The sequence below is a fragment of the Prionailurus viverrinus genome, chromosome D4, assembly GCF_022837055.1.
Source record: "Prionailurus viverrinus isolate Anna chromosome D4, UM_Priviv_1.0, whole genome shotgun sequence".
Lineage (NCBI taxonomy): Eukaryota > Metazoa > Chordata > Mammalia > Carnivora > Felidae > Prionailurus > Prionailurus viverrinus.
In genome coordinates, this window is record NC_062573.1 from 17,211,963 (window position 1) to 17,229,799 (window position 17,837).

Here is a 17,837-nt window from a genome sequence, read left to right on the forward strand (position 1 = left end):
TCTCTAGATTGCTAGGACTACCACACAATCCGAAGCCATTGGTGATCCACCAGTTCCGTACCCTTATTTCCTCTGACATGCTTAGGGTGACATGCTCAGGTGACCTGAGGGGGATCATGACACAGGCACACACCAGCAGCCATCTCCTTGGCACCTCATTAAACTAGGAATGCTTTTGCTGATTATCTGCAGCATGTTGTACAGTTATATAATACTAGTTGGCCTTGGATTCCATAATCGGCATTTCAGAAGTAGGGTGTTTTTCTTAAGGCATTATTATTCTTAATAATTTTGTGTTAGTTCTTAGTAGTGACAGGTGGTTAATTCTAAGAGTGGTCTTGGCAATTTTGAAATCAAAGGGCCTTTGAAACCAAAGAATGATAAAATAGTCAGACACTCCAGAGTCCCTCAACTGGACATGCTTCAGTTTTTACTCTCAGCCCACAGTGTGAGTTAAACATTGACTGCATTCTTGGAAGGATGTGTTCCCTCCTTCAAACTTCCTTCTTTGCCAGTAGATGTGGTACAACGGAAAGGTCCCCCCAGACTTAGTTATAACCAGAGATGGCAGGAATCATAATCCAGAATGACAGGTTAAGACCACAGAAACCTTTTCCTGGCCATTTCTTAGGATCCCTAAGATTTTTGCATCCTTGAGCCTGAGGTACCCCTGCCAAAAAGTGAGGGCAGAGTAATAATGGCAATTTTCTCTAGAGGCTCTTTTTAGTCATGATCAAGTTTCCTCCCACCTCCATGAACCACTTAGGGGAATGGATGCAAATAGTGGGAAGTAAGGGAGGAGGAAATGAAAGAAACTCAGGGTGAAAATGAAAGACACAGTGGCAAGGGTTTATAACATGGCTTCAGTTTTGCTTGTTATCAAGTCATAGGCTATGAGGGTCTCCATGCACCACACAGCCTTCCCAGAGACAAGACATTCAGGCTCTTTCCCTTCCCTAATTACAGAGATAAGTCTAGGAAAGGTCCCAGTTTGAGAAGGAAGAGAAAAAAAAAAAGAAGTAAAAGCATGAAAGGTCAATGTGTACCTTCCAGTATGTAGGCGTCTGTGGGTCAATGTCCCACAGCCCCATTCCAGCCTGACATTTACTGCATTATTCTGATTATGCATGCTGCCTCAGGTCTCTCCTAGCACTAGGGAAGCTCACTATGCTTCCCATGAAGCCACCCTCAATTCCCCCAGAGAGACATGGTCACCTCTTCAGTCCATGCTCTATCCCCAAAGCACAGAACAAGAACTCCAATTTGGCTACACCCTAGAGAAGGCTCTAGAATGTCATAGGTCTTCCTCCTGGAGTCCCTGCCGGTTTGACCCAGGAACATGAGGTTTAATTTACTACCTTCCCAAAGATCATCCAGGGGCCAAACATCCAGATTCCCTGCCTTTTATTTGCTAGAAACCACTACCCTCCCTGAATCAAATAAAATAACACAATACCTTTTTTTTTTGTCTAACATCAGAACTATCCTTAGTGTAAATATCTTTGCTAATCTAGAAAAATACATTACCCATATCTGCATTTTTAAAATATTGTCCCTTATATTTGCAAATGACATGGGGAAAACACTGATGCCAACTCTTATTCTGGCTCCTGATCATCTTCATAGTTTAGAGGTTGGCTTTATCAGAACCAGGTGAGCAGATGGCATCCAATCCTTCTGACGAGTCCTGGCCTTTTAAAGCAGGTCTAGCTGAGGGCCATAGTGAAAGTGGTAATGGAGTGGTTTTCATGAGCTTGTAGCTAAAGTTAGGGGAGCAAGGTGAAGAATGAAGCAACAACATTCAACCTTCACACAAGGTCAAGCATACAACCTCACGTTCATCCCCAAGGCCACAGGTAAGGAGAGCGGAGGGCAGGGGCAAGGATGGGAAAGGAGGACAGAAGGAAGGCCTGCTCCTGCCAGGATGGGGTCAGGAAGCCAGGGCCCTGCTCCCACCCTTCATGTGCTCAAGGCCAGCTTAGGCCACAAAGGGAGGGATGTTCTGCCCAGCCTTGTTGCCCTGAAAGCCTGGAGGAATGCCAAGTTTTCCGATTCAAAGCAAAACCACAGGTCTTAGAAAGGTTTCCTAAACACCAGATGATGGCCTTCTGATGTGTGTTGTGGCCTGGAGACCTAGCCACAAATGGGATCTTCCCTGCCTGGGACCTGGTCCCAATATTAGCACTCTTTGCTGAGCACCTTTTCAGAAAGGTCCAAGCAGCGAACCTTGAGGACCAAATGGGAAAGAGAAAGAGCCAGGCGAACTGTATAAAACTAGAAACACTGAGTCGAGAAACAGTCCTTGAAGAAGAGAGGCAGACGAGTCTCAGGATGTGCACCTGCTCAGTGTCCTGTACAGAGTGCTGTTCCTTCCTTCTGGTGTCTTTACATGCCAACACATCGCATCTCCCAGTGAGCCCGTGTCCATGAAACCCACTAAGCTGAGTGGGATAAAATACTTCTACAGAGTGGGGGCAGAGAGCACTTACACTTACCTCCATCCGCATTGGAGAAGCTCTGTGGAAACAAAAGCAGGGCAGAGCATCACCACACATGTGGGGAGACAATCCCTCATCCACCTAACCCGTCTTTCTCCCCCGGGTCCAGAATTTGACTGTGGTGGGTAAACCCAATGCTTTCTTTTCTTCTGGGAAATATGTTTGGGATCCTGAAATTTAACGAAAAGTTTTATCATTCCCACTTTATACTGAATTTCTCCCAGTAGGGATTCATGTTGATTATCCAGCGAATACTCTTAGCCATGTTGGAGAAGTGACATCAGAAAACTCCATCTTAAAATTAATGTGATTAGATTGTTTCTTCGGTCTGGGTACCTGGGTTATAAAATGGAAGGAAGGTTCTGAGACATTCAGAAACTCTTGGCTTTATGAGTTCTCTCCTCTGCGCTACATGGCATCTGTTTTCAGAGTATTTACACTCTGTGTATTTGCAATTCATATCCATTTGATACGGTTTTGCCTCTGGCTTTTTTATAAAGGAAAGACTTAAATTAAAGCTGTAAGGAGCAGGGCTAGTCTGCTTAAGAAGAATTCGCTTTAGAATTCTAACGTCCAAGGGGAGATGACTTTTTAGGCATGAGGCGCATGAAGGGTTTGGACAATAGGTAGACAGGGTTAATTTAATGACTCTCTTCTGTGCTTCCCCGCAGACCAGGTGGTCTCACACCTGAAGACAGGCTGCTCTCAGTGTCAGGGACGACACTGGTCCTCACACAATCCGCACCTCATTTCACAGGACGTGTGGCTCAGACTTCTCATCGATATTAACTGGCCATGTCTCCAGGGACTAACTCACTAGTGCTTACTTCCCTGTGGATAAAATTCAGAGAAATCCCACTTGTTTTCTGTACCTTCTGAAAGTCCTTGAAGGATTTTTCCGTCTCCTTCAGTTTCTCTAAGATGATTTGCTCTTTGGCAGATATCTGGGACTCTTCACTTTCTAGTGCTTGTATTTCCTGCTCCAGCCTGGAAAACACACAAACAGAGAACAGGTTACTTTACTGTCCTGCCATCCTGGGGACAGAGAGCAGCTCCTTCCTGTGGGGTGACTTCCTGGCCGTCTGAGGTGCCAGATTTCACATCACTGGGCATCCTGTGTTTTCAGCTTTGCCACTCAGCACACATTGACCAAAGGAAAACCACCCTGAGCTACTGCCACTGGTTCACTGCCACCACTTTACAATGTGCTGTGGTGTCTCCCCTCTAACCCTATTGATGTGCGCATTCTTAATTTGGAGGTAGATATTTTTACATAGCATAGGACATAATGGCTGAAGGAAAATAGCTTCATATTCCCCTAGCTATCTCAGAATAACTGTTCTTCTGTCAGTTCTCCTAAAGGGTGAAGAACTAGTCTCATTCAAGGGAAATATGCTGCTACAAAATGGCTGGTGGCCAATATCCTTGGGAGCCTGCTGTCTGTCATCTCTTACTGGTGCATCCTCTACTGCCCAAAAGAAGGGAAAAGGGAGGGGGAACTGATACAGCTGCCCCTCTCTTCTGGAACTTTCTCAACTTTCACAGCCATCCTATTTTCAGAAAGGGAAATTTTGTCACTGCCAGGAGACTCTAGGAATATTCCAGAACAGCCATGATCTGGGAGATGTCTCAGTAGCTTATTCTTTCAATGAAATGATAGTATTAATCGTTAACTTATATTGAGCACCAAATCTCTGCCAAGAACCAAGCTAAGAATTCACGTAGTTTAATTTATTTAACCTTCCCAATGACTTTTGAATCGGGAATCCCCATTTTACAGATTAAACCATTAAGGCCTGGCAAGGTTAAGGAACTAGTTTATTGCTGCAGAACCTTGAACCAAGGATTCAAGCCAGAAGTCCAGACACTACTCCTGACCATGGTGCTGAACTCTTACCACATGGTTTCTACGGTGTGTCACATTATTTCCTGCCTCACTAGACATTGTGTATGTAGGCATCTAGGGTGGCGCTGTTATGCAGCAATATCCTTAGGGTTATGAAGGGATGGATGTTCCCCTGCCTAAAGAATTATTTGGTCTGAATGTATTTGTTTGCTCATTCAATTCTGCTTTTGGGTTCTTTCCTCTCTGTTGTGCTAGAAGCTTTGCTGCAGAGTCTGTGTCTGCCTTTATCTGCCCCTTCCCTCTTCCATCTTCTAATCTGCTGTTGAGAACTAGCTAACCAAGTTTGTTCAACTAGAAAGAGTTCAGAGTGAGATCTTGAGAGGGGTAAGGACACCAAGCCACAGGCATGGATTTATTTAGGGGTGCACTGTGCCTCTCAGAGATTTCCTTCCTGGGCATCAGAAAAATGACCTCTGGATGGATGAGACTTTGCAGAAATTACTCTGGGTTATGAAGACAAACTCTGTGTACAATCATAGTGCCTCCAAATGAACACAGATGTACTTATCATTTCACTCACAGTAAGAGTGGAGGTCCTTATAATGACTTAGATGGCCCTATAGTAGCTAGCCTCCTAGTACCTACATGGCATCCACTCTTTTTTTTTTAATTTTTTTTTCAACGTTTATTTATTTTTTGGGGGGACAGAGAGAGACAGAGCATGAGTGGGGGAGGGGCAGAGAGAGAGGGAGACACAGAATCGGAAACAGGCTCCAGGCTCTGAGCCATCAGCCCAGAGCCCGACGCGGGGCTCGAACTCACGGACTGCGAGATCGTGACCTGGCTGAAGTCGGACGCTTAACTGACTGCACCACCCAGGCGCCCCATGGCATCCACTCTTGACAATGAGAGCAACTCCTTATTTGCCCATTTGTGCCCTATGTTTCCCCCTCCTACAAGAAACTCATCTCAAAACCCTAACCATTCTTGCCTCAGCTGAGACACCACTCACCCCACGAGGCTTTCACAGATTCACTACCAGGAAAAACACTGTCCTCCTCTGAACATTTTTTTTTTACATTTATTTATTTTTGAGACAGAGAGGGACAGAGCATGAATGGGGGAGGGTCAGAGAGAGAGGGAGACACAGAATCTGAAACAGGCTCCAGGCTCTGAGCTGTCGGCATAGAGCCCGATGCGGGGCTCGAACTCACGGACCGTGAGATCATGACCTGAGCCGAAGTCAGTCGCCCAACCTACTGAGCCACCCAGGCGCCCCATGTCCTCCTCTGAACATTTATTAGCACATTATTTTGGTCATTCTTCTTCTTATTTATCAGAGGTTAAATGTTAGAGCAGTGGTTCTCAACAGAGGTGATTTGCCCCCCAGGGGATATGTGGCAATGTCTGGAGATATTTTGGTTGCCCATAACTCAAGGAGAGTGGAAGTGGTGCTCCTGGTACCTGGTGGGTGGTGGTCAGGGATGCTGCTAAACACCCTGCAACGCCCTGGACAGCCCGCACAGCAAGGAATTATCTGGCCCCAAATTCAATAGTGCTGAGGTTTAGCAACCCTCAATCATTAATTTCCCCCACTAGATTATAAATTCATCACGGAGTGGAGGGCACAGGTGTTCAATATATATATGTGAAAGAAAAAGAAACTAAACCAACTGCCAAAAGACACGACTCAGCCACATGAGACCTTCAGGATTTCTTTTCTTTTTCCTTAATGTTTATTTATTTTTGAGACATAGAGACAGAGCATGAGTAGGGAGGGGCAAAGAGAGAGAGGGAGACACAGACTCTGAAACAGGCTCAAGGCTCTGAGCTGTCAGCACAGAGCCTGATGCGGAACTCGAACTCAGGAATGGTGAGATCGTGACCTAGGCCAAAGTTGGACACTTAACCAACTGAGCCATCCAGGCACCCCAAGACCTTCAGGATATCTGAGACCAGGGTGAATTCTTCAGCAAGCCTTGATTTGAGTCTACAGGAGTCTACAGGAGAGGGAGCCAAGTGACATAGATATATAAACCAAAAGATATACAACTCTTTTTTGCTGTTCCATATCAGCAGTAAAATCTTTCACCCACCTCTGTGTAAATTATTGTGTGTGTGGGGTGGCGGGGGGGAGAGGATTAAGGAAAGGGAATAGGAGCAACACACATGGGGCAAATGATCCAGAAACTGAATTAGTTCAATGGGTAGAGGAGCTCTGGGCTAGAAGTTTCCTGGGAAGACTGATGATAGTACTTGCCAGGTGGGTTCTGAGCAGATTGAATCTCAAGGGACAGAGTTCCTCGGAAGATATGTAGGATGTGGGTAGAGTCTATTATTCTCAACCATATTCCCTCCCTCCCGTCTTCACCTCCATGGAAAGTAGATACATCCCTGACGTACTGATGTTGGTCTTGGCCACTTGATTTGCTTTGGTCTCATGGTGGGTGGTTTGTACCTTCCTGTCCCTTGACTATTGGCTTAGCCATGTCATCTGCTTTAGCCAATGGGATATTGCAGACACAACACAGGAGAGGCTCGGAATGTGCTTGCCCAGTTGGGTTTGTCCCTGTGTGCCTTACCAGCACCAAGAGAAGAGTGTGTCTGGCCAATGGCTGTCCTTTCAGCCTTGGCCCCAGAAAAAACATAACAGGAGTAGAGTGGAGCCCAATCCAGAGTCAGAAGCCATGCCTAGTTGGATCTATACCTGAAATTAGAGCTGCTTAACTGGGCCCAGCCTAGATCAGCAAATACCCAGTACAGTCACTGAAGTATGAGCAATAATAAATGGCATTCATCTTAAACCACCGAGCTTGACAGTAGTCATATAGTACTATTGTGACAAGAGCTAAGTGATACAGGTCAAATATTTATATATTATATGGGTACATATTATATATATATATATGTATTATATGATATATACATGTGGATATATACCCTAATAAAACATATAATAATATATATACATTTGTAATGTGTGTATGCGTATATAAGATTAGAAAGAATATAAACTACCCCTGCCCCACTTCTCCTAATCCTCAGAGAAATCTGGAGGGATACAGGGCACACTCTCATGAGGATTAAGATGGAGAAAAGAAGAAAATATCAGGGCACTGGGTGGCTCAGTCGGTTAAGCATCTGACTCTTGGTCTCAGCTCAGATCATGATCTCATGGTTCATGAGTTCAAGCCCCGCATTGGACTCTGTGCTGACAGTGCAGAGCCTGCTTGGGATTCTCAATCTCTCTCTCTCTCTCCTTCTCTCTCTGCTCCTCCCCACCTCAAAAATAAATAAACTTAATAAAATTTTAAAAAGATAATAAGAAAATATCAGTAATAGTTGCCTCTGGGTGATGGGATATTGGGTCATTTTAATTTTCTTCTTTATAATTTTCAATATTTTCCCTTTTTTAAAAAAAAACTCACGTATTCCTTGTCTAACCAGAATAAAACCAACAAATGGCTTTTGAAAAAGTCCTCCTTTGACCGAGTGCTGAGAAGGCAGCATTTCACAGGCTGTGGCATGGGAAAGGAGCCAGCTTCTCATGTGTCCGTGAAGGGTTAAATGGACCCACGCCAACATCGATTTACATTCAACTCGACCCACATTTACTGAACTTGTTTGGTTGGACTCAGAACTAGGCACTGCAAGGGATTCTAAAATAAATAAAATCATGTTAAGAATGGCTGACTGAGGGGCGCCTGGGTGGCGCAGTCGATTAAGCGTCCGACTTCAGCCAGGTCACGATCTCGCGGTCTGTGAGTTCGAGCCCCGCGTCGGGCTCTGGGCTGATGGCTCAGAGCCTGGAGCCTGTTTCCGATTCTGTGTCTCCCTCTCTCTCTGCCCCTCCCCCGTTCATGCTCTGTCTTTCTCTGTCCCAAAAATAAATAAACGTTGAAAAAAAAATTAAAAAAAAAAAAAGAATGGCTGACTGAAAAAGGGGGGAAGAAAGGCCAACTCTAAAGTAGCTCACCTCTCCCAGTGAAGCAGGCTCTCTGTGGCCTGATGCCCACTGGCTGGCCGGACTGTCTCCCCGGCCTGCCCCTGGCCCTATGGGTTTCAGAGCTCTCAGCTATATAGCTCAAGCACTAAAGATTTGGGTCATGATACTGTGTAACTGAGAAGGGGGAGGGAGAGAGAGAGAGAGAGAGAGAGAGAGAGAGACAGACAGAAAGCAATGAAACTAAACTTTTGCAATAGCAACAAATGAGTTTCACCCAAAGGGGACGAATGAGGGAAATCGACAGTCTAGGCAAGTCAGATCCAAGGAGCAGATTCCTCTACAAATGCACAAGTGGGCTAGGGCCCGGTCTTGAGGGCGCCAAACAGCCCAGGCCGCTATCATTCTGTGGAAAACCTGAGTCCTGGAGCCAAGAGTGTCCCAGGGAACAGAGCCTCATGGGGTTCATAAGAGTCATCTCAGCCAGGCTAGAGATGCCACTGTTTTGTAGTTTCGTGACTGAAATCTAATGCAGGCTTTCCTGGAGGAGCCAAGTAGATACTGCTGAACTAAAAATAAAGAATGGGCAGGAAGTGTAATTTATACGCAAGGTTAATCGAGGCTCCTGAGGCTGAGACAGGTGCATGTAACCGCCTCTGACTGGTTTGCTCAGTTTCTTCTGAGCAAAAAGCAAACTGTAATAGGTGGTAAGCAGAGGTAACAGACACGCTGCAGATGTGCGGGTTTAATTTACTGGAGATAAAGGTGCAATCATGGCCAACTGGTCTTCTAAAATCTACCTAACCTCAACAGACCTCCCTCACAGGAAAATACGAAAGACCTATGGCTCTGTGAAGTGCATCAATCACTCTCCTCTCAAAATCCATTTATGCATTCATCCATCCAACTTTCTGCAAACACCTTCATTCCATCAGGCACTGCGCTGAGCGTCAGGGACAGAGCTGCATCAGGCACAGTGTCTGCTCATCAGAGCTCCTGGTCGAGTGATGAAAACAGCCAAGTAAACACATAAGTTACAGCTCACAAAGCATCCGGACTGTCGGCGACAGATTTCTACAAGTTTAAGGCCCTGATGAGGTCACAGCTGAATGCTACATAAGGTGGTAAGGAAAACTTGACTGAGGAGGTGATATGTTAGCTGGGCCTTGAAGGATGCATTCACCAGGTGGATAAGAGAAGAAAATGCGCCAGAAGGAGGAGACCGCACAGGCCTCGGCCCAGATTATCATATGTCCCTGCTCTTATCCAGGGGCATGGGCTTTGTATGGCCTTTTCAGGCACGGCAAGATCTACCCTCTAGTTGAAACGGCTCCGCACGGTGGCCTCAGAGAGGCCCTCAGCTTCCCATCCTCATCCCCATGGCTCTCTGTGCTTGCATCCTGCTCTGCCTTGTCTGGCCTGGAAACAGCTACCTGGCCTTAAGGGCTCCGCTGAGAACCTACCTTCCCTCTTCCACAGTAGGAAGAAACAAGGCTCAAACAAAGAAGAGGCTGACTGAGAGGGACCCTCTGGCTCCTGTTTCCCCGAGATCCTCTGCTACACTTTTAACCTTCTTACTTACAGAAGCCAATGAATGTTTCCTTTGTGTGGGTGTCTGTCAGGTGAATCCAAAAGAGTACAGACTAATACAAACCAGGTTTCCAGTAGTCTTACTGCTTAGAGAGGACTTTGCCTGTAAACACAGGTGTGTTTCGTTTTTCTCTCCCCATCAGTGGTGACGTGGATAATAATTGTAATACTAAAAATTCTAATATTGTTTTTGTGATGTATATATGGCTTGTAAGCAACAACAACAGGTAATGATTAGGATTTTTGAGTGCTGTGTGCCAGGCACTGTTTCTAAGTGTTTTACAAGCATTACGATATTTACGCTTCACAAGAGCCTCTGAGGTAGAAAGTTTTGAACTCCATTCCACAGATTAAGGAAATAAGGTACAGAAAGGTCACTAACTTGCCTGGGGTTGCAAAGATAATGTGGGGCCAGGATTTGGACCTTGCTGGTGTGGCTGGAGGACCAGTACATACTCTCTGTCACTTCTTTCAACTACCTCCCTATGACCACTTAGTCTTTTTCCCTCATTTCCTGAGTGCATAATGCAACATAATGTATTTTTCATGCTCATAGAACCAAAGAAGGTCAGGCTAGGAGTAGAGGCTATTTAATCTAATTACTTTTCAGAAACATGAAGCCCCTGAGCTGTGTTCCACTCAATGGTCATCCTACCTCTGCTTGAAATCCTCCACACACGGGGAGCTCACCACCTCTAAAGGCAGCCCATGCCCTCTTAGAATAGTGCTGACCTTCAGATCAGATTGCTCAGATTGAAGCAAAGTTAATTTCCCTGTGGCTTTCACTGCCTGAGCTCTACCCTTTGGAAGTGCAGAGGTCAAGTTTAGCAATCCCCATGACTTGTAGGGGCTCTATTCTGGGAAACGGGAAAACCCAGGCAAATGGAACTTGCCACCAATGGGGGACATTGGTGATATGAACTGGGACCTAGGAGTGCGGAGGGGAGTGATGGGAGGAGTAGAAAGGTAAGGTAGGAAGAGGCAGGGGACTTCTGGGCTTCCCCATGGAGGAACTCAGCACTGAGTCAGCTGAGGCAAGAAATGCAGTAAAGAAATGTTCACAAGTGTATTCCTGAACAAGCTCTGAGCCAGATCAGTCTGTTCCTGACAATGGAGTGAGTCTTTACAATTTTCCTCTCCATTGAGGGACCCGAGATAGGGTTACATACAAGAAACGTGAAAGGCCAACCACAGCAGCTCGGTTGCCATGTGTTTGAGTCTCAGTAAATTCTCCCAGAATCACAGGAGACTCTGGCAGATGGCTGAGCTGCTGAATTTAGACCTGTTCTCTTCTCCTGAACTGCAAGTTCACAGCTGAGCAGTCAAGTGGGGTGCCTGTCTGGCCAACTTGCCAAAACAAGAACCTCAGGAAGAATATTTGTACTCAGAGGAGAGGAGAGCTGCCCACATCTTTGTGTATCCAACACACACACACACACACACACACACACACACACACACACACAACCAGAACTGTTAGTTGTTCACCAATTTCCACCCTCCTTTCTTACAATCCCTGACGTTTAGCTAGGACTATGGCCACACAGAAAAATGACCACATTTCTCAGCCTGTTTTATAGCCATATACAGCATATTCTGGCCAAAGGGATGTAAGTGAAAGCCCTGTAGGGCAGCTTCTAGAACTGTCTTTAGCCCTTTTTTCTTTGGCCCTTCTTTCATCCTTCTGTCTGAAATGCATTTGTGCTGGGCACCTGGGTGGCTCAGTCGGTTAAGCGTCCAACTTCGGCTCATGTCATGATCTTGTGGTTTGTGAGGTCAAGCCCTGCCATCGGGCTCTGTGCTGACAGCTCAGAGCCTGGAGCCTGCTTCTGATTCTGTGTCTCCCTCTCCCTTTCTCTCTCTGCCCCTCTCCTGCTCATGCTCACTCTCTCTCTCTCTCTCTCTCTCTCTCTCTCAGAAATGAATAAACTTAAAAAAAATTTTGAAATGCACATGTGCTGAGGTGGAACTCTCACTTGAACCTGAGGATGAGGATAGGAGAGGGATAAACTGAAAGAATGAAAGAAGCCCTGGGTCCCCAAGGAATTCAGAGAGGGCCACTAGACTGTTCTGGACTGCCTAGCTGTGGATTTTTACTGGAAGGAGAAATAAACATCTTGTTCAAGCCACCGTTCTCCTGAGTCTCTTTGCCTGCATCCACATTTAATCCTGATTAATAAAAGACATTTAGCACATACGGCTGAATTTGAATGGATGCTCTTAGGAGTATGCTGAGGATGTGGCGCCATAGCTAATCACAGCCCAGAGCCTCATTAATGACTCAGCAGCAGAAGGAAAAAAAATGAGCAATCGCCAAGTTTGGAATTCACGATGACGAATCAACTCTTGTCAATGGGGCTTGGCTGAAGCTGTGAATCACAGACCCCCGACCTCAAATCCCCTCCCCATCCAAAGTCTCCAAAGGGAAGGTCCCTGAGTTTTGCTCAGTGATAACCACCCACGTCTTAGCATCTCTTTGGTGTGCTGGGATGTTTATGTCAGTCTGACTCCCAGTGCCTTCGCCAGCTGGATTAACAGGAGAAAGGGGCAAGTTGTGCTGTCTGTGCACCCGAAACGCCTCTGCGGCTGAGCTAACCACCTGGATGCATAAGACTTAACAATATGGAGCTCACCAGTGACACTAAAGTTGCAGTGACAAGGACGGAAGCAGAAGACACATTGTACGCAGTTCAGAAGTGCGCATGGTGAGAAGCTACGGGGCCTGGCAGCTGTTAATTGTGCCTGCCCTGATCCCCCGCCACTTTCCTTTTGGGAACTACATCCATTACCCCTCCTCCATTCCTTGAATATTTAGCCTCTCTCTCTCTCTCTCTCTCTCTCTCTCTCTCTCTCTCTCTGTCACTCACTCTCATCTCAATTTCTCTGTTTCTATAGTCTAGGTAGAGAACATTGGGAAGAATATTGTTTGTTTTCACACAAATAGATGCTACAAAATTCACTTCGCATATTTCGGGAAGACAGTGCATTAGTTTCTATGGCACTCTCCAAATATTTTTCATTTGTGACTCAATTTGCAAGGAAACGGCTTCCTTTTACTTAGATGAGAGTATCTGGAATCACCACAGATTGTTTGGTATTTTACTGTGAAAAAAGGTTAACAGCCCTTAAATAAACAGAGGATTTCCACTTCTCCTCATAATAGAATAGGACCTTCCTTGAGTGCAAAGTGTCAGTGGAAACTCAAGCCCATTTCATTTTTCCCCCATGTCATCACTGAGGCAGAAATATGGCAGAGAAGAGAATGTCCCTTCAGGAATTCCTAAAGTACAGCTCATATCTTTTCCCTTGTTGAAAAGCTTCTGGTGGCTCTCCATCACCTCCTTCCCGAATCTCAACTTCTTAGGCTGGAAGTTCACTCTCGCGCCCCTTCCCAGCCTTATGCCGTTCCCTGTGTTCCAGCCAGAACAGAGTATGCTGCCCTGGGAAAGAGCCAGGAATGAATCCCCACTCTCATCCCCATCTAACACACCTAAAAATCAAAGCCCAAACCAAATTCTGTCTTTTTAGTCATGTTTTCCTTAAATCATTTCCACCTGATGTGTCCACTCCTTCCAAATCCCCAGAGCACTTCTAGCCCTGTTAGGTATTTGATATGATTGTTAAAAATGTATTTACCCTCCCCAACCCTAGCTGTACCAGCCCTCTTCTGAGCATAGGCTTATTGGGAGATAAGACAATATGTTATTTTGTTCCCTGTACATATGTGTTGAATGAATGAAAAGCAAGGCAAAGCAAAAACACACTTTTAAAAGATTCTATAGTGAGGGGCACCTGGGAGGCTCAATCGGTTAAGTGTCCGACTTTGACTCAGGTCATGATCTCATGGTTTGTGGGTTTGAGCCACGCGTCAGGCTCTGTGCTGACAATTCGGAACCTGGAGCCTGCTCTGGATTCTGTGTCTCCTTCTTTCTCTCTGCCCCTTCCCCGCTCGCGCTCTCTGTGTGTGTCTCTCTCTCAAGGATAAATAAACATTTTAAAAGATTCTATAGCAAAACTAACTGGATGCTATTCAATCTAATTTTTTACATCTTGGCTGGTTTTGCTACTTCCCCCTTCAAACTAATATACTAACTTGTATATCCATTGAGAAATAAATTAATATTGGACTTATTTATGTCTTGATCTAAGTATACAGCTGGGACATAGTAACACACTTCGTCACTGATGTTGGTGCAACCAAATTTAATACCAAGTAAATATGAATTCAAATTTCTCTCTCCATAAGTTTTCCTTAGCCCACAAGATCAGTCTATCACTCCTTGTCTCGTGTATTTATTCCATCTGGAATCAAATGGCTCACACCACCAGGATCTGTGCAAGTTGATTTCTGCTACAGGAAATCATTTCCAAGCTTGTGCTGAGCATTGATTTCTTGGGTATAATTCTTGTTTGAGCCCGCTTCATCAGAAATAAAGAGTTTTGATTACACGACAGTGAGATGAATCTCCTTTCAAAGCAACACATTTCTCAATGGCTTAAGCCCTTTTCTCCCCAAGAAGTGTCTCTTTTTGTAGAAGAGAAAAAAGTCGCATCCAGCCTTTGTACCTCCCGACTCTGACTCAGAGACTCTCCTCCTCAAGCCCAGTGCCTCCACCTGTGCACCTGACCTTGCAGATTCCTCTGGGAAGGCACTCCATCAATTATCCCCTCCTCTTGTAGCTTCAACGTCTCCCCAGATACCTCTTTTGCTTTCGTCCATAAACAAGAATAAATTCTCTCACATTAAAAACAGGTGAACTTCTTGTGACCCCACAGCCCATTTGAGTTACTGCTGAATCTCTCTCCCAGATTCCCCCAACAGCACTCCCCTCTGGTGGCTTCAACATTCTTGTATCCCAATCTCCCTCCGACAGGCTCCACTCTACTTTCTGCCCCCACCACTTTGTTGTATCTGGTCTTGTTCAAGTCCATGACCTCCTGACTGCTGAGTCTAAGAAATATTCTTCAAGGTGAATCTACTGACTTTCTCCATTTGTTAAAACACTGTGGACCACTCTTCATCTCCTTCAGAGGCCATGACACCAAATTCCCAATATGGGCGCCTCTTCTACTCCTTCATTAAAAGTTCATTTGGCTCACTGTCCTCGCTAGACATTTTATCCTTGGCTAATCATGTCCAGTCTCGTGGTATAATTCCCACAACATGCTGACATCTACCTAACCTATACCTTTAGCCTTTCTCCTAGATTCCAGCCACTGCATACAATTGCACTTCCCGTGTCTCCATGTGGATAGTCCACAGGTACCTCAAAGCCAACATATGCATGACCAAACTCATCTTTCTCCAAAAAGCTGTTCCTCCCTCCGGCATTCTTTACCTCAGATCCTGGTACCACCATCAATCCATTCTACTTAAGATGGAAACCTGGATGTTACCTTGCCCTGTGACTTGTCCCTCTCTGGTAATCACCACACATGTATATTAGCCACCTAAATCCTGCCAACTTGCCCCACAAATATCTTTCATATATCTTCCTCTTCAGCCCAATTAAGAGTGCTCTCCTTCTTTCTCCTAAATGCCTACAGGAACCTTCTATCCAATCCCTTTTCTTCTATCCAGCCTTATTACCCTCAAATCTGGAATGGGCATGGACACACCACAGTTGCGTTCCCCTGATAGAAAACCCTCACAGGCTCTCTGCTAGAAGTTCCTTAGTCTACTTACACCCAGCCTCCCATTCATCTCCAGGAACAATGACTTTCTTAAAGATCCCTGCACACAGGGCGCTCTTTCTTGCCTCAACGCTTTTGCTCATATCACTGCCTCTGCTTGAATTGCCCTTATTCTCTCCCTTCCCATTCTCCTGGGTAGTTACTGCTCATTAAGAATCTGCTCAGGTATCATCTCTTCTGAAGGTCTTCCCTGATGCCTTTACCATGACGATGCCTTTCCTCCTTGCTACCTTATCCTGTGAACATATTTCTATCACCAATTTTATCCGATTGTGTATTAATTACTTGTTTATGGATTTGAGGCTCCCTTCCCAACTCCCTTTTGCAAACCTCTTGAAGATAATAACCATCTCTTCTTTATCTTTCTTTGAATGTGGCTTCTAGCATCTAGCTAGTTTACACCTAGCAAGGAACCTGGCTCAGAGAAAGTTCTCAAGAAATGCTGACTTAGGAAATATGTGTTTCAGTGAATGTGTGCGTTGCTTCTCAACTGGAAGCAGCCTCAAGGCAGACCCTTTGGCTCAAGGCCTTCAGCCAGACGTGAGTCTTGAAAGAGCAAATTTAAGTTAGCGGCAACTCCAGAAAAAAGAACTGATTGAAAAGCAACTTGTCTTATTAGCTTTCTCTGACATAAGAAAATATAGAAGGTAACCACTGTGCTTTCTAGACTTTTCATTCATTTCTCCAAATATCTCAAATGTATAATTTCACCTGACCCCAAGTGTGTGTTTGTGTGTGTACATGTGTGCACATGTAATACACTGTTCTTACTTCCTCTGGGGCTCACCTATACAAAACCACCGGTAGAGTACACGCAGCTCTGCAGAAACTGGGCTGGAATGATGGAGAGTCTCAGCACTTACTTTGCTTCCCCCTGTGATTCTCTTTGGGCTTGCCCTTCATGCAGGAAGCATCTGGGCGTTCATATCTGATTGTGAAAATTGTTTATGTGGCACATTCCTCTCATCCAAATCCCTGTTTACTCATTGTTTGTGCCTAAATCCAGCACTGTGGTAGCTTTCCTGCCGAGTCAGAGTTCTCCATTAGCCTCCGAGTGTGTGTGTGTGTGTGTGTGTGTGTGTGTGTGTGCGCACGCACATGTGTATCCACATGGCTTCAGCCACAGACTTTATAAATGCCCAAACTGGGAATAATCAACACATTTTTGCCTCTTGTCTATATTGAAGGTTACTCTTGGAAGATCGGTGGAGCTTTCAAGATACTCAAGGTAGCATTTTAATGAGTCATTCATCAGAAGAAAAATATTTAACGTGCAACAGTAGTAGTGGTAAAAATAGCTAACATTTGTGGAGCATTTACCATGAGCCAGACAACATGTTAAGTTGTTTGGAAGCATTATTCAATTTTCTGCAATCTTCATAGCAGCTATTACAATCCACACCTTACTGATGACGAACCAGAGGTTCAGAGAGGTGCAGTAACTTGTGGCCCATCACCAGTAAGGGGCAGAGCTGGGACCCAAACCTATGTCCGCCTGTTGCCGCAGGCTGGGATATTAGACTGCCCTGTGCTGCTTCCTTCCAAGAGCAAATGAAACTATTCCTATTCCACAGGTTTTCAGTATTTCCTCTTTCTGGCATAGAATTTTCTTTTCCAATATATTGATCAAATAGATATGCTCTGGTTGAGGCATGAATACACTGGGAGCTCCTCCTGCTTCTCCTACCCTATCCTTGTCTTGGCTGAGCCTTTCTACAGAACAGAATATGGTTTGGAAACCATGTCTCTTTGAGAGCAGAAAGAGCATCTGGTGTATAACTATGGCCCCCACAGTGCATACAAGAGTGCATTGTACACAGCCAGCACTCAACCAATGTCTACCACAGGAACATGGTTCTGAAAGGGGGCATTCCTGCCTATGGCCACCTACCATCTGAATTTCCATGAGCTGCCTGACTGGCCACCAAAGGACAGAAAACACCTCTGGCCTTTGGGCCCTAGAGGGTAGAATGCTATCCACCTGGAAGGTACAGGTGACAGTTGAACTGTGCCTGAAGTGGACCCTCAGAAGGAATTTGGCCTGGGGAACTGTGGCAGGGGCTGGGAGACTTGGCAAATCCAAACTGTCTTCCCAAAGGGATCTCCCTCTTATGTTTTCTTGTTTTTTTGGTAACCATGTTTTCCATGCTTCGTATTACCAGGTGACAGCTCCTCCTTGGTGGAGAAATTTGTCATCCCACTGGGATAATTCCAAAGTTATTCTAAGAGTTCCTGCTCCGAACAAATCAAGCCAATCAGGAAGCTC

General features: G+C 45.3%; 1 protein-coding gene across 8 annotated transcripts in view; it reads right to left on the minus strand.

Annotated features, from left to right (window-relative positions):
• PALM2AKAP2 (PALM2 and AKAP2 fusion) overlaps positions 1–17,837 on the minus strand; it is a 567,675-nt gene that overhangs the window by 207,304 nt on the left and 342,534 nt on the right. For all 8 annotated transcript variants that reach the window (XM_047831459.1, XM_047831462.1, XM_047831465.1 and 5 more), the window contains 2 exons: positions 3,371–3,485; positions 2,496–2,517 (listed from right to left, as the gene is read on the minus strand). In XM_047831459.1, coding sequence (XP_047687415.1) covers positions 2,496–2,517; positions 3,371–3,485 — 137 coding nt within the window. The remainder of the gene's footprint in view (positions 1–2,495; positions 2,518–3,370; positions 3,486–17,837) is intronic.